The sequence below is a fragment of the Myotis brandtii genome, unplaced genomic scaffold, assembly GCF_000412655.1.
Source record: "Myotis brandtii unplaced genomic scaffold, ASM41265v1 scaffold105, whole genome shotgun sequence".
In the NCBI taxonomy this organism is placed as follows: Eukaryota; Metazoa; Chordata; class Mammalia; order Chiroptera; family Vespertilionidae; genus Myotis; species Myotis brandtii.
Genome location: NW_005353538.1, coordinates 697,485 through 711,810, shown reverse-complemented (window position 1 = coordinate 711,810; position 14,326 = coordinate 697,485). Strand labels below are relative to the sequence as shown.

Here is a 14,326-nt window from a genome sequence, read left to right as displayed (position 1 = left end):
CCAGTGCTGCTTGTACCCCGGGCCTGGCGGCGGCTATGGCTTCCGCCTCAGCTACGTGGCCAGCGGGCCTCGCCTCTCCATCTCCCAGGTGATGGACGCCCACGGGCCTTCCCTCCTGCGGGACCTGCCTCCGCTGCCTCCCAGGCCCTGAGAGGGTTCCCTGCGCTGCCTCTCATCCCGCCTCCAGGTGACTCCAGGGGGCTCGGCTGCCCGGGCGGGGCTGCAGCAGGGCGATGAGATTCTGGAGGTGAACGGGCGCCCTGTGGACGGAGAGGACGACGTGGACAGGCTCCACCAGCTGGCCGAGGCCGAGCCACCGCTGTGCCTGAAGCTGGGGGCCAGGTCTCCGCGGGGCTGGTAAGCATGGGTCCCCGGGGCCCTGGAGGTGAGGAAGGAGAGACAGAGGGACTATGAGCAGCTGGGGAGCAGCCAAGCGGAACCAGAGAGGTGGGCAGAGCAGGGGGAAGCAGGGTGGGGGGCACGGAGGGTGGGGCTCTAGGCCATGGTCGGTGGGAAGAGAAGGACCATGGAGACGTCCCATTCCTGGGCATTCCAGGGCAAAGGAGCTCTGCTGGCCCTTGAGTGACCTTCCCCCTCCCTCCCTGCTCAGGAGTGGGCTGTAGCCTCGGATCTGCCGGAGCGCTCCCCTCCTCGGCCCAGGCCAGGCCAGCAGCTTCCCTGCCTTCCGGCTCCAGCGGGGCGGGCGGGAACTGGAGCTCTGGACGCTGGAAAGTCACAGGCTGCCCAGCCTCCCTGCCTTCCAGCCCACCTCCCAGAGGAGGGTGTGGTCAGGGGCCTCCGGTGGCCCACCCCACTGCTCCCCTCGGACTCCAGAGGAAGCCATGCGGGAACTGTGGACGCAGTGCCCCAGGATGAAGTTCTGCCTGCGATGAGTGGTGTGATTTTGCGATTTGTAAAACAAAATACATATTTGGTCTTCAGACGCATTCCTGGCACAGAGCTCCTACAACCCTTGGAATTTCCTCGGCAATTAGAGCAACCAAGGGGTCTTTTGTGATTCATAAAGTGCTTCTTGCAACCTAATTTTGTTAATGAGGTGACTTTTGGAAGCCTCTAAGGATGGGGAGGGAATGGTTGCCAGGGGAACCAATGGGGTTGAAACTTTCTGCCCTACCCCCCTCCTCACCCTCCCTCCTGGGCTCTTGGGAGGGGAGAGGGGCTGGAGCGTTAATGAACCCCCAGTGATGTCATCAGTCATGCTGCTATGAAGGCCCAAAACACGTGGAGGTGCCGGGAGGGGAGGGGGCGTCCATGGCCAGGGCAGGCACTCTCGTGCTCACGCCCGCTCCAGGCGTCTCTACCTTCCGGCTGTTTCTGAATTGTACCCTGTATAATAAACTGGCAATCGAGTAAGTAGACTGTTTCCCTGAGTTCTATGAGCCCCTCTAGCAAATGGTGGGGGGTCATGGGAACCTCTGATGCATAGCCCGCTGGTCAGAAGCGCAGGTGACACCTGTACTTGAGGATGGTGTCTTGTGGAACTGAGTCCTTAACCTGTGACGTCTCTAGGTAGAGAGCGTCAGAATTGAGTGAAACTGTAGGACACTGAACTGGTACCCACAGAAGAGGTGGAGAAGGTCTTAGTGTGGGGAAAGCCCCTCCACGTCACTGAGTGTGTTTTCATAGAAAAGAGAAACACAGACTTTTCCCTTGTTGGCGGGCGGTGGGCCGGGGGGCCCGCTAGAAGCCATCTGGAAGCTGCCCTGGGCAGGACTCCAGGACTCCTGGATGGATTGCAAGAGTTTGGAGACCAGTCACACTGTCCCTCTGTGAGCCCCGCAGGACTGCGGGCTGTGCCTGACCGCTGCTGGTCTATTTCAGAAATGACCTTCCCTCACCATCCTGCCTGCCTGTGTTTGTGTGGGTGAGGGTCTGAGGCTATTGTTCAAAGGGACAAAAAGAGCCCCAGGCTCAAGGGGTGGGGAACCTTTTCTCTGCGAAAGGCAATTTGGATACGTATAACATCATTCAAGGGCCATACGAAATTATCAACTTAAAAATTAGCCTGCCCAGCTGGCATGGCTCAGTGGTTGAGTGTCGCCCTATGAATAAGGAAGTTGGGGTTCGATTCCTGGTCAGGGCATATGCCCAGGTTGTGGGCTCAATCCCCAGTGTGGAGCGTGCAGGAGGCAGCCGATCAATGATTCTGTCATCATTGATGTTTCTATCTCCCTCTCCCTCTCCCTTCCTCTCTGCAATGAATAAAAATATATTTGAAAATAAAAATTAGCCTGCTATATTTGGTCAAACATTTAATTAACTCACCCCTAATGCCTTGGCAGGGCCAGACCATATAGGCCTGCAGGGCCGGACGTTCCCACCCCTGCTCTAGGAGCAGGTCTAAGACCTTGTCAGATTTCTCTCCCATCATTCAGTCTTTGGGCTAATGGGTCAGCCAGAACCAAGATGTTCCCATGAGAGGCACTCATCTTCGCCAAAAAGCTTCAACCATAGCTCTGTTGACTTCTACATCAAGGCGGCTTTCTTGCTGGGCTCCAGAGGCCCCGGAGGCTGTTTGCTACAGCCGCACAGGTCCAGGGGGTTGAGTCCAAGCTGCCAGAGCTGCTCCCGGTGCCTGGCGGGGAGTCTCAGCCCCACGCCATCCCACCGAGGCTCAAGGGCTCTCAGCTTAGCCAGGAGCTGGTCCAGGCTGCCCTGCAGACACCAAGCCTCAGGCTCCAGGAAGGGAGAGGGAGCGTGAGGGGTGCCCAGGTGGGTCTACATGCTTTCCTTGCCAGTGTTTTCTTAAAGTGATTGGTCTTAGTGGGTGGGCATGGTTGCATCCCCTCAAGACAGAGCAGAGTTCCCTGTGGGGATCTGCTTCTCTTGCCCCGGTCTGCGGTGTTGGGGGAGCACTGGGTCTGGGTGGCTGGGTTCAGAGGGTGAGCTTACATGTAAGATTTCCTCACACTTGGCCTCCACATCTGACACGTGGGTCTGGAGCTGAGCCCGAGTCTGGTCCCGCTCCCTGAGGGCCTGCTTGGCCACTCCCTGCGCAGCTGCAGTCTCTGCCCGGCGCATCTCTGGGGAGTGGGCAGAGGATGAAAGAGGACAGGATGGCGACACTGCCCTTGAACAGAGTCTCCAATGGCACACAAAGGGGGACTTGAGTGGGATTCTTCCAGATTCCCCCAGGGTCATTGATTCCCTGTGGTCCCTACAGGGAGTTGAAGTTCTATTGGGGTGCAGTGGAGAGAGTAGAGGGCTTGGGACAAGAGAGCTGGGTCCCAACTCTGCTTGTCACTTACTCCTGCGTAGCATTGGGCATGCCTCTCTCTGAGCCTCAGTTTCTTCATCTTTAAAGAGAAAATGTCACACCCTGGCCGGGTTCTCGGTTGGAGAATTGTCCCATACACAGAAAGGTTGAGGGTTCAATTCCCAGTCAGTGCACCTACCTAGGTTGTGTGTTTGATCCCTGGTCAGGGCACATATGGGAGGCAACTGATTGATGTTTCTCTCTCTCTCTCTCTCTCTCTCTCCTTTCCCCTCTCTCTAAAAATCAATAAACATATCCTCAGGTGAGGGTTAAAAAAAAGAAAAGAGAGAATGTCACATACTTCTTAGGCTTGCTGTGAATAATGTAGATGTGATTATGCATGTGAAGCACCTGGGAGGTGCCCTGTAAATAATGATTTTATTGAAATTTGAGATCAGGCAAAGAATAGGAAAGGAATTCAGGGTCTGCCTGGCAGATAAGCAACTCTTGAATCATCTACAGCTAAACTAAAGCTATTTTAGGATAAGAAAACTTAGAAGCCTAAGTGGTAAGAAACCTTGTATGCCATGCTAACCTATTTCAACTCTATCCGGTAACCAAGAAGGAAGAAAGCAAAAACTCCTGTTTTTAAAATATACTAGTATTTGCTTATTTGGGAGGTTTATTCATTTATTTAGCAAACAGTTATTTAGGGTCCACCATGGTGCAGGGAATGCACCTCTGTGACCATCTCCAGCATGGTGGGCTTTTTAAAAAATACATTTTTATTGATTTCAGAGAGAGGAAGGGAGAGGGAGAGATAGAAACATCAATAATGACAGAAAATTATTGATTAGCTGCCTCCTGCACGCCCCCTACTGGGGATCAGGCCCACAACCCAGGCATGTGCCCTTGACCAGAATCAAACCTGGGACCCTTCAGTCCACAGGCTGACGGTCTATCCTCTGAGCCACACTGGCCAGGGCAGCATGGTGGCCTTTGGATGGGATTTACTGAACTTCCCCAGGGCAGGCAGAGTGCAGGGAGGAGGGAGGGGCCAAGAGCTGTGCCTGTGGGCCAACATGGTGGAAACCCCCCAGGCGTCTGCCTCAGCTAGACAGGGGTGGGGGAGTCAACTAGAAAGGCCTCAGCCCAATGTTTTTTAAATGGCCCAATGGGAACAGCAAGACCTAGGCGATGTATTAGGAAACAGGTGACCAAATAGTACCCAGCCAATGAGGAATCGGAGGAGGGACTAAATAAATAAGCTGTGTTCCCTGCCCCATGTTTGTGCCTGTACAATGGGCCGCCGCTCTCGTCAGTGTTATTAAAAGTCTCATTTTCACCCCAGCTGGTTTGGCTCATAGAATAGAGCGTCGGCCTGCGGACTGAAGGGTCCTGAGTTCGATTCCGGTCAAGGGTGTATGCCCGGGTTGTGGGTTTGATCCCCAGTAGGATAAAAAAAAAAAAAAAAGCTGACAGAATAATCTAAACTTTAAAAAAAAGTCTCATTTTCACCATGCTTCTGTTTCCCAGCCCAACATTTGAAATTCGGACAGGTGAGCCATTTCTCACGATGGCCTAGGCCTTGAAGATATGGAAGTAAACAAGCCAAACATTTCCCTGCGTTTTGTAAAAGTCAGCCAGACTAAGAGGGAATATGTTTTGCTTAGGAAAGATGCAGTGATGGGAGGAACAGCTGGGTTTGGAGAAGCCATTGAAAGGGGGAAATGGGGTGAGAGACTTGTCTTCTTTACTTAAGATTAAAAAAATTTTTTTTTATTGATTTCAGAGAGGAAGGGAGAGGAAGAGAGAGAGAAACATCAATGATGAGAGAGAATCATTGATCGGCTGCCTCCTGCAGGCCCCACACTGGGAATTGAACCTGCAACCCTGGCATGTGCCCTTGACTGGGAATCGAACCCTGACCTCCTGGTTCATAGGTAGACGCTCAATCACTGAGCCACGCTGGTCAGGTTTCACTTAAGATCTTTGACATCCTGTACCCTCTGTTCTAGTCCGCAAAGGCAGGAGAGGCCGTGGGGGAAAGTGATTAAAGAGCCAGGACTGCAGTCTTCTGGAGAAAGACCTCTTAGTCCGCCTCAGGCCGACCTCATGACCCTCTGAGCGAAAGGCTAGGGGACGGGGATCCTACCGAGCTGCTCCCGAAGGCCTCTGTCTTCCTCCTCCCGCTGCCTGCCACGCGTCTCCACTTCCTCCCGGAGGGCCTGGCACTGGCGACTCATCTCTGTGGGGCAGTGAGCGGCCAGGGTCCGGTGGGGTGGAGGGGGAGGAAGAGGGGCATTGTGGGTGTGAGTGGCTCTGCTTAGTCCCGTGGGACAAGACCACAATGGCCTTCATGGCTCTCCTGGTGCTTCTGGGGAGCGGAGGGGCCCCAGAACCCGAGAACCACGCATGGACCAGGCCCGGCTTCCATGCCGGCTCAGGATGGGGTGGCAGCCTTCCCCTGCTCCCTCCCACGGGGTGAATGAAATTAAGGCGAGGACTGCATTTTGTAACCCACAGAGCATCCACAGTGCGGCATCAGGCATCCTGGAAGGCCCCTTCCCAGAACCCCAAAGGCCTTCCTCTCCTCCCTGCAGGTCCTGCCTGGTCTGGCTCTGCTGGGAAGCCTGAGACCAGGCATGACGGGTGGAAGCCTCCCGGCCTCACTTTCCTGCATCCTCTGGCCTCTGGGCTGTCCTCTTCCAGCCCCCCTGCTGCCCCCCTGCTTGGCCGATCACCTACCTGCATAGGCGGCCTTCCCTTCCCTTCGGGCCTCCTCTAGTTCAGCCTCCAGCCCTTGCAGTCTCTGCCTCAGCAGGTCTTCTGAAGCCTTGGCTCGGCGGGCCTCACCCCTCCGCAGAGCTGGGAACAGGGCCAGAGCTCTCAGGACCCACAGGGGACCCCACCGCACCAGCCTCCATGGGCTTGATGGACTGACTCTGCCCACCTCCGGGCACCTGGCAGCGGGCTTCGAGTCGGTCTCATTCTGTCTGCCCATCCCCGATCCGACAGGCGCTTCATTGCTAAGAGGCAAAAACTCCCTTTCTGTTCTGGCTCCTTAGCCCTCACTGCCCACCCCTTCCTCACAATCCCAACTTGAGACTATCTTTCCCTTTAGGGCAGCAGTTCTCAACCTGTGGGTCTCGACCCCTTCACAGGGGTTGCCTAAGACCATCGGAAAACACATATATAATTACATATTGTTTTTGTGATTAATCACTATGCTTTAATTATGTTCAATTTGTAACAATGAAAATACATCCTGCGTATCAGGTATTTACGTTATGATTCATAACAGCAGCAAAATTACAGTTATGAAGTAGCAACGAAAATAATTTTATGGTTGGGGGTCACCACAACATGAGGAACTGTATGAAAGGGTCGCGGCATTAGGAAGGTTGAGAACCACTGCTTTAGGGGATGTTAGAGATCAGCTCAGCCCTCACCCTAGCTCCAACCCTCCAAGCCCCAAGGATAAAGAAATTGCCTGGCTGGTGTGGCTCAGGGGTTGAGCATCGATCTATGAACTAGGAGGTCACGGTTCGATTCTGGTCAGGGCACATGCCCAGGTTGTGGGCTTGATCCCTCGTGTGCAGTGTGCAAGAGGCAGCCGATCAATGATTCTCTCTCATCATTGATGTTTTTGTCTCTCCCTCTCCCTTCCTCTCTGAAATCAATAAAATATATTTAAAGAAAAAGGATACAGCCCTGGCCGGTTTGGCTCAGTGGATAGAGTGTCGGCCTGCGGACTGAAAGGTCCCAGGTTCAATTCAGGTCAAGGGCATGTACCTTGGTTGCGGGCACAGCTGATCGATGTTTCTAACTCTCTATCCCTCTCTGTAAAAAACCAATAAAATGTATTTAAGAAAAAAAAAAAGAGAGAAAGGATACAGACATGGCCACCGGCTCACTGTGACGGCCCCGAGCTTCCATCCTTCTTACCGAGGTGGTCTCGGAGCAGCTCCTTCTCCAGCGCTGCCAGCCTGCCAGCGGATTCCGCCTCCACACCTGCCCGCAGGTGGCAGAGCCTCAGCTTCCCGCGGCCTCAGCCCCTCCCTGCCCTGCACGCTCTGGGCTCTCTTCCGCTAGGTGAGGGCTCCCTGGCGGCAGCTTCTACTGGGTTCCCCACAGTCCCCCCTGCCCAGCACAGACATGTGGAATGAAGGTGCAGGAAGGCACAGAGCCAGAGAGGCGCTCAGGGAGGGGTGGGTGCCAGTGTTCCGTGGGAGCTGGATGTGAGGATATGAAGGGGAGGTCAAGAAAGCTCCATCCTGCCCTAACCGGTTTGGCTCAGTGGATAGAGCGTCGGCCTATGAACTGAAGGGTCCCAGGTTCGATTCCGGTCAAGGGCATGTACCTTGGTTGCGGGCACATCCCCAGTAGGGGGTGTGCAGGAGGCAGCTGATCGATGTTTCTCTCTCATCGATGTTTCTAACTCTCTATCCCTCTCCCTTCCTCTCTGTAAAAAATCAATAAAATATATTTAAAAAGAAAAGAAAGCTCCATTCTGCCGGGCCCGTGTGGCTCAGGGCTTGAGCCTCAATCTATGAACCAGGAGGTCACAGTCCGATTCCCGGTCAGGGCACATGCCCAGGTTGCCGGCTCCATCCCCAGTGTGGGGCGTGCAGGAGGCAGCCGATTGATGATTCTCTCTCATCATTGATGTTTCTCTCTCTCTCTCTCCCTCTCCCTTCCTCTCTCAAATCAATAAAAATGTTGTTGGTTGTTTTTTTGTTTTTTGTTTTTAAAAAAAAAAGGAAAGGAAAGCAAGCTCCATCAGTTGTGCAGGGGCTGGCTTCTCTCTGGAGCACCGCTGCTTGGTCTCCGAGCCGGAGCCCGGGGGAGCCGGACACCCACCTCCACACCCGACTCACCAGGGCCCGCACTCTTTTTCTTCGTCTGCGCTCCAGCTTTCATCCTTCCTTTTGTGGTCTTAGGTGGCGTCTCCGTGCTGTCCTGGGGGGGGGGAGGGGACGTGTATTTAGGCCTGGGCATAGGGTGCTTTCCTGATCCCTAGATTGAACCAGGAGGCCCAGGAGAGGGAGAGTTCTAGGCTCCGAATCCGTCTCTCATCCTTTTTCCTTGGTCTCCTGGGACCCTGAGGCGAGGCTGGCATCCGGGGATGATGGCGCTGCTTCTCGCTGCACGCCAGGCTCTAGGCACAGAAACCACTCCTCTCCATCCTCTTTTGGAGAAAACAAATCCCAGTCCCTGGTCCCTTCCCCCTTCCCAAGATCTGGACCCTGCCGCTTCCTACCTAGCGGACCCTCTCGCCTCCGCTGTTTCCCTGGGGAGGGAGCCTCGCATGGGTGGGGAGGGGCAGAGCAAAGGCCCAACCAGCGGGAGCCAGAGGAGGAGCCCCGGGTCTGGGAGCCAATCTAGGGCGCATGCCCTTCGGGGCAGGACGCAGCTGGAAGGCCGGGCTTCCTGAGCCTGCGTGTTGCCCAGGCAACAGGAAACAAGTTCACCAGAAGGTGGAGCGACTAAACACAAAGCTTAAAGCGCCAGGTGCCAGAGGGCGGATTCCCTCCCTATTCCCAAACCCAGGGTCGTTTGAGAGGACAGGGCTTTGGCCCATTAGCTATGATTGCATGTGGCACCGCTTCCATGTGGCACCGCCTGTAAACTGGAGACTTACCAAGGACAGGTCTACACATCTGAAATCATGCTGCTGTGTTGACACAGAGACAAAGGGCTGACAGTAGCCATTTGGGAAAAAAAAAACTATTTTTGCTTTTAAAATGTTATTTATTGATTTTAGGGGGGGCGGGGAGAAGCATCAATTTGCTGTTCCACTTACTTATGCATCATTGGTTGGTTCTTGCCTGTGCCCTGACCGGGATGGAACCCACACCCGCGGTGTATCTGGACCGTGCTCTAACCACTGAGCACACAGCCAGGACTCATGTGGAGCCACTGACATCCCTAGGTCGCATCATCAAAATGACATTATTAGACTCAGAACGGAAGCTCCCCTCCGAAGGCATCCTAGAGGGTACGTGGGGAAGAAATGCAGAAGGTCGCTGAGAGAGTATCCCCTTCAGAGAAATGAGACACAGCGGGAGGTAGACCCAGGGTCTCCAGGTGCTGACCTGGAGGGATAAAAAGTAGGAGAAAGGGCTCTGGGCAGAGACAAGAGCTATGAGTTCTAGCCTCCCCTTTGTGTGTGTGTGTGTGTGTGTGTGTGTGTATGTGTGCTTTTTAAAAATATTTTTATTGGATTCAGAGAGGAAGGGAGAGGGAGAGAAATACGTAGAACATCAATGATGAGAGAGAATCACTGACTGGCTGCCTCCTGCACACCCCCCACTGGGGATCAAGCCCACAACTCGGTCATGTGCCCTGACTGGGAATCGAACTGTGACCTCCTGGTTCATAGGTTGATGCTCAACCCCTGAGCCACGCCTGCCGCCAGGCTCCCTTTGGGTATGTAAACTTGGGAAAACCATGTACCTTTGTTCAGCCTCAGTTTCCTGATCTTTCGATTTTTGATGTAAATCCTGAAAGGCCTGGGTTTTAACTGGGTACTTACAGGGCTATCTTCTCTCATGGTGACTTCATTATTGCCTCTCTTCGCCCATCTGGTATGTGGCTGATTTTCAGACAGGTGCTGAGAAAGTACTTTGGCTCTGGGCAGTACTGAGTTGGTTGGGGCTCCCTCTAGTGGACTTGCTTGACCTTCTTTGGAGTCTCCTAAATTTTTCTATTTATTGATTTCAGAGAGGAAGAGAGAAGGAGAGAGAGATAGAAACACCAATGATATGAGAGACTCATTGATCAGCTGCCTCCTGCACACCCCACACTGGGGATCGAGCCTGCAACTCAGGCATGTGCCCTGACCAGGAATCGAACCGTGACCTCCTGGTTCATAGGTTGATGCTCAACCACTGAGCCATGCCAGCTGCGCCTAAATTTTTCTATTTAAATGATTTCTGAGGCAATGTTGTAGGTCCTTCGCTCTTGGGGAAGCTTCCTAGCATTTTGCTGAAGTTGTGAGTGTGGGACAAACACTTTGGAGGAAGGGCGTATGAAGGATGACTTGCCATTGCTGAGCGGCCCCCTCCCTCCAGGCCTGTGCTGTGGGGAGCCTTGTCATCTGTCTGCCACCTGGATCTCTGGGCACCTCACTCACTAGAATGAAAACCACAGAAACTTCAGGACTCTTCCCCTAGTCGATTAAGGGAACTTCAGACTCCTTCTTTAGCGATTTCTTTCTATCTCTGTCCCCTCAACAATTTTGTCAATTGCCTATTGTCAGGAGCAGATTGAAGAAATAGCTATGAGATCTGGGAGTAAAAAAATCCTTCCTGCCTTAGCTGGTTTAGCTCAGTGGATAGAGCGTTGGCCTGTGGACTGAAGGGTGCCGGATTTGATTCTGGTCAGGGGCACGTACCTTGGATGCAGGCTCCTCCCCGGCCCAGGCCCTGGTTGGGGCACATGCAGGAGGCAACGAATCCAGGTGTCTTTCTCACATCGATGTTTCTATCTCTCCCCTCCCTTCCACTCTCTAAAAATCAATGGAAAAATATCCTCGGGTGAGGTCTAACTAACAAACATACAACAGTCCTTCCTTCAGACAGCAGGCAGATTCAAGCAGAGGCGACTGATGTTGATGTGTCTCCTTCATGATGGTAGGGCGTGTCTCTGACCCTGTGGACACGTTGCAGAGTAAAGAGAAGAACAAGGCTTGTTTTCCCAGGCGCTCAGGTCCTGACCTCAGGCTCAGACAGCACCGTGCTCCGCTCCCAAACACGGAGAGTCCGTTTCTTCTCATCCTGAAGCATGTGCTTTGTTTATTCTTCCCCCAGAACCCTCTCCTGCCCAGAACACAGTGGAAGGATGTGCCAGTCCTCCTCAGCTGGAAGCTGTTTGGGGACGTTTTCCACGGACTGTTAGTGTCTCCATTATGCTGATGCGTGGATGACATATTGAGGACAGAGCTTACAGAATGCAAACAGCATAGCATGCCTCAGAAGAGCATTTACTTTCAAATATGTTCAGTCAACCGACTTTCAGGTGCAGAATGAGGATGTGGTTTGGGGTGAAGGTGAAATAGAACAAGAAAAGTGCCGCATGTCACATATGATATGAACTGAGTTAGCTCTAGACTAACCCAGGAGTGAGAATGACATTGTGATCAACAATCCAATCTCACCTCTAGTGTATTTTGAAAACAAGCCAAGTGAAAATTATGAACAAAGTAACAATTTTCTTATTTTAAAAAAGGTTTTATTGATTTTAGAGAGAGAGGAAGGGAAAGGGAGAGAGAAGCATAGATGTGAGAGAGAAACATCGATCGGTTGCCTCCACCCCCACCTGGGATTGAACCCAAAAGCTGGGAACATGCCCTTACTGGGAAATGAACCTCTCAGTGTATGGGACAACCCTCCAACCAACTGAGCCACACCAGCCAGGGCCAACCTTTCCAACTCTGTTTAGAAATGAGCATAAGAAAGATTATTTTAGAATAACTCTGTCTTCCTTTGAATAGGATCACATCTGGGAGTTTTGAAGAGACATTCAGATGTGATAGATATGTCATTGTAAGTAAATGAAACACGGCTTCCTGCAGCAGAGACAACACGCAAACTATGCCATTCCATTCTGTGCAGCCTGCACTGAAGATAGTACAAACTGGAAGCCTTTAAGCTAGAGGCGTATAGATGACCTAGACAAGCCCAGATAAAAAAGTATTTTAGAATATAATAGAAGTAATCCTGTTATTTGCAGATTTTTAATATTTCCTACAACTTTTGTGATATTATACTATGTTAGTACAGTTTTGGTAATATTATATTTAAAATCTTTTTTTCTTAAAATATTAATGTTTATTGCATGTAACATTATTATATTTAAAATTGTTTTTAAAGGTTAATTTCTGTTATTTTTTAAAACGTTTTTATTGAATTTCTTGGAGTGACATTGGTTAATAAGATTCAATATAGGTTCCAAGGTTAATTTCTTTTCTTTTTTTTAAATCCTCACCCGAGGATAATTTTCCATTGATTTTTAGAGAGAGTGGAAGAGAGAGGGAAAGACAGAGAGAAACACTGATGTGAGAGAAACACATTGATTGTTCGCCTCCTGCACACGCCCCAGTCAGGGCCCGGCCAGGGAGGAGCCTGCAACCATGGTATGTGCGCTTGACCGGAATCAAAGCTGGGACTTTTGTCTGCAGGCCGATGTTCTCTATCCAGTGAGCCAAACTGGCTAGAGCTCAAGGGTTAATTTACCTTACTCCATTAAATCTAGGATCTAACAATGAGGGAAAGAAAATTGCCTTTGTGTACCTACTGTGGATGACTGCAGTGGGTGTGAGAAATAAGTGGTTGTGGAAATTTAGAGGAGGTGTGGACGGAGGAAAAAAAGGCCATATGCTAACCTGACTAGTTCAGGGAAGGCCTGCATGCGGTTTTGCAAACTCAAAGACCTAAAGTAACCACAAAGGATGGTCTGAAATTAAAAATTTAACTAAAAGTAGTTTATGGGAGGTAGCCATTTCCTAGGCCAGTATTTTCCCTGACAAAGATCAACCTCGAGTCTTTACTAAGCCTATTGTTTTTCTTTCTTTTTTATAAATATATTCTTTTTATTGATTTCAGAGATGAAGGGAGAGGGAGAGAGAACTATCAATGATGAGAATCATTGATCAGCTGCCTCCTGCACGCCCCCTACTGAGGGTCGTGCTTGCAACCCTGGCATGTGCCCTTGACCAGAATCGACCTGGGACCCTTTAGTCCGCAGGCCATGCTCTATCCTAAGCATGTGCCCGCGGGCCACATGCAGCCCACAACGAATACTTCTGCGGCCCAGCCAATATAACGGTATTAAGAAACGTTTAAATAAAAATTTCGTAACTTAATTTTTACAATACCCTGTTATACATAATTATTAACAACGAACTACAACGTTCACTAATGACTGATTACTATAATCGTGTTGCATTCATTTCCCTTAGGCGCACCATTTCTCTCCACTAACACTAGCAGCGAATATTTTAGCAGCTGATGGCCACGTCATTAGTCTTGGACTGACTTGTTTGGTGTGCGCAACAGGAAATATTTCGCTTTTGGAGAACAAAAAAAATCAGTTTATTTGCGTTACGCTTATTAATTTGTGCAGTTATTCAGTGTCTGGTAGTTAATGTTCAAGAAAAAATATTGTTATTAAAATGTTCTATTATTTTGTTAATGATTACTTTATTTCAGCCCTTTGTATTCAGCATATCTCTCCCGAAATAAACTTACATTTCTATGAAAATAGAAGCTTTTGTTTTTTTGCAGCCCACATACACTTCAACCTTGTTTATTTGGCCCATGTTAGCCTTTGAGTTTGACATGCTTGGTCTATCCACTGAGCCAAACCAGCTGAGTAAGCCTATTGTTTTTCTGCATCTAAGATAACATACCTGTGAAACGTCTGGGTAACTTGTAACTTCCCTTTCTCAGGACCCCTCAGGGCACAACAAATGGCACCCAGGCGGGGACCACAAATTCCCTCACTGTTTTTATGTTAATTGTTGCCTGTTAACTATCCTGCACCCACCTATATAAAAAAGCATGTGTCCATCATTTTGCTTTTTATCCAATCCCAGAGATCGCCCCCCCCCCCACTACTTTGCTTTCTCCCGCCTCCCTAATCTATCACCAATGGATTTCATGTAACCCACAGATATCTCCTCCTTTGATGGTCATTTATAAAAACAAGGTAAAAACCCGCCATTCTCCAGAGCATTATCCCAATACGTTCACATTTTGCTTCCTGGCAATTGTGGACAGTTTGGTTCAAATAAACTCACCAAAATTCTTTCCAGGCTTGAATGTTCTTTTACGTTAACAGAGGGAAGGATTGTTTCTTGCTGGAGTGTCTGGTAAGGACACTATTTGGAGTGATTTTTGAAGAATGGATTTGATTTTAGCAGCACACCTTAGAGGTGTTACAGGATTGCAGGCAGGAGGACTAGGGACATGGAGACAGGAAAGTTAAAACAAGGCCAAAACCTGTGGGCAATTTGCAGCCAGCCTATAACTACCAAGCCATTATCTTCCCAGCCAAGGACACAGAGCAAATGGCTAAACACCTCCCTAAGGAGAGGATGGGGTG

At 50.7% G+C, this 14,326-nt stretch overlaps 2 protein-coding genes across 2 annotated transcripts in view; one reads left to right on the top strand and one right to left on the bottom strand.

Annotated features, from left to right (window-relative positions):
• PDZD3 (PDZ domain containing 3) overlaps positions 1-1,377 on the top strand; it is a 3,513-nt gene extending 2,136 nt beyond the window's left edge. Inside the window, exons 5-7 of the mRNA XM_014539884.1 lie at positions 5-88; positions 188-357; positions 611-1,377. Coding sequence (XP_014395370.1) covers positions 5-88; positions 188-357; positions 611-623 — 267 coding nt within the window. The 3' untranslated portion in view covers positions 624-1,377. The remainder of the gene's footprint in view (positions 1-4; positions 89-187; positions 358-610) is intronic.
• Positions 1,378-2,269: 892 nt separating this feature from the next.
• Positions 2,270-8,519, bottom strand: CCDC153 (coiled-coil domain containing 153). Its single transcript, XM_014538900.1, has 8 exons — positions 8,481-8,519; positions 8,298-8,378; positions 8,098-8,179; positions 7,166-7,231; positions 5,966-6,085; positions 5,373-5,465; positions 2,914-3,044; positions 2,270-2,676 (listed from the first exon to the last, which is right to left on the bottom strand). Exons 2-8 carry the CDS (start codon positions 8,337-8,339, stop codon positions 2,488-2,490), a joined length of 723 nt encoding a protein of 240 aa, XP_014394386.1. The 5' UTR covers positions 8,340-8,378; positions 8,481-8,519; the 3' UTR covers positions 2,270-2,487.
• Positions 8,520-14,326: the final 5,807 nt, after the last annotated feature.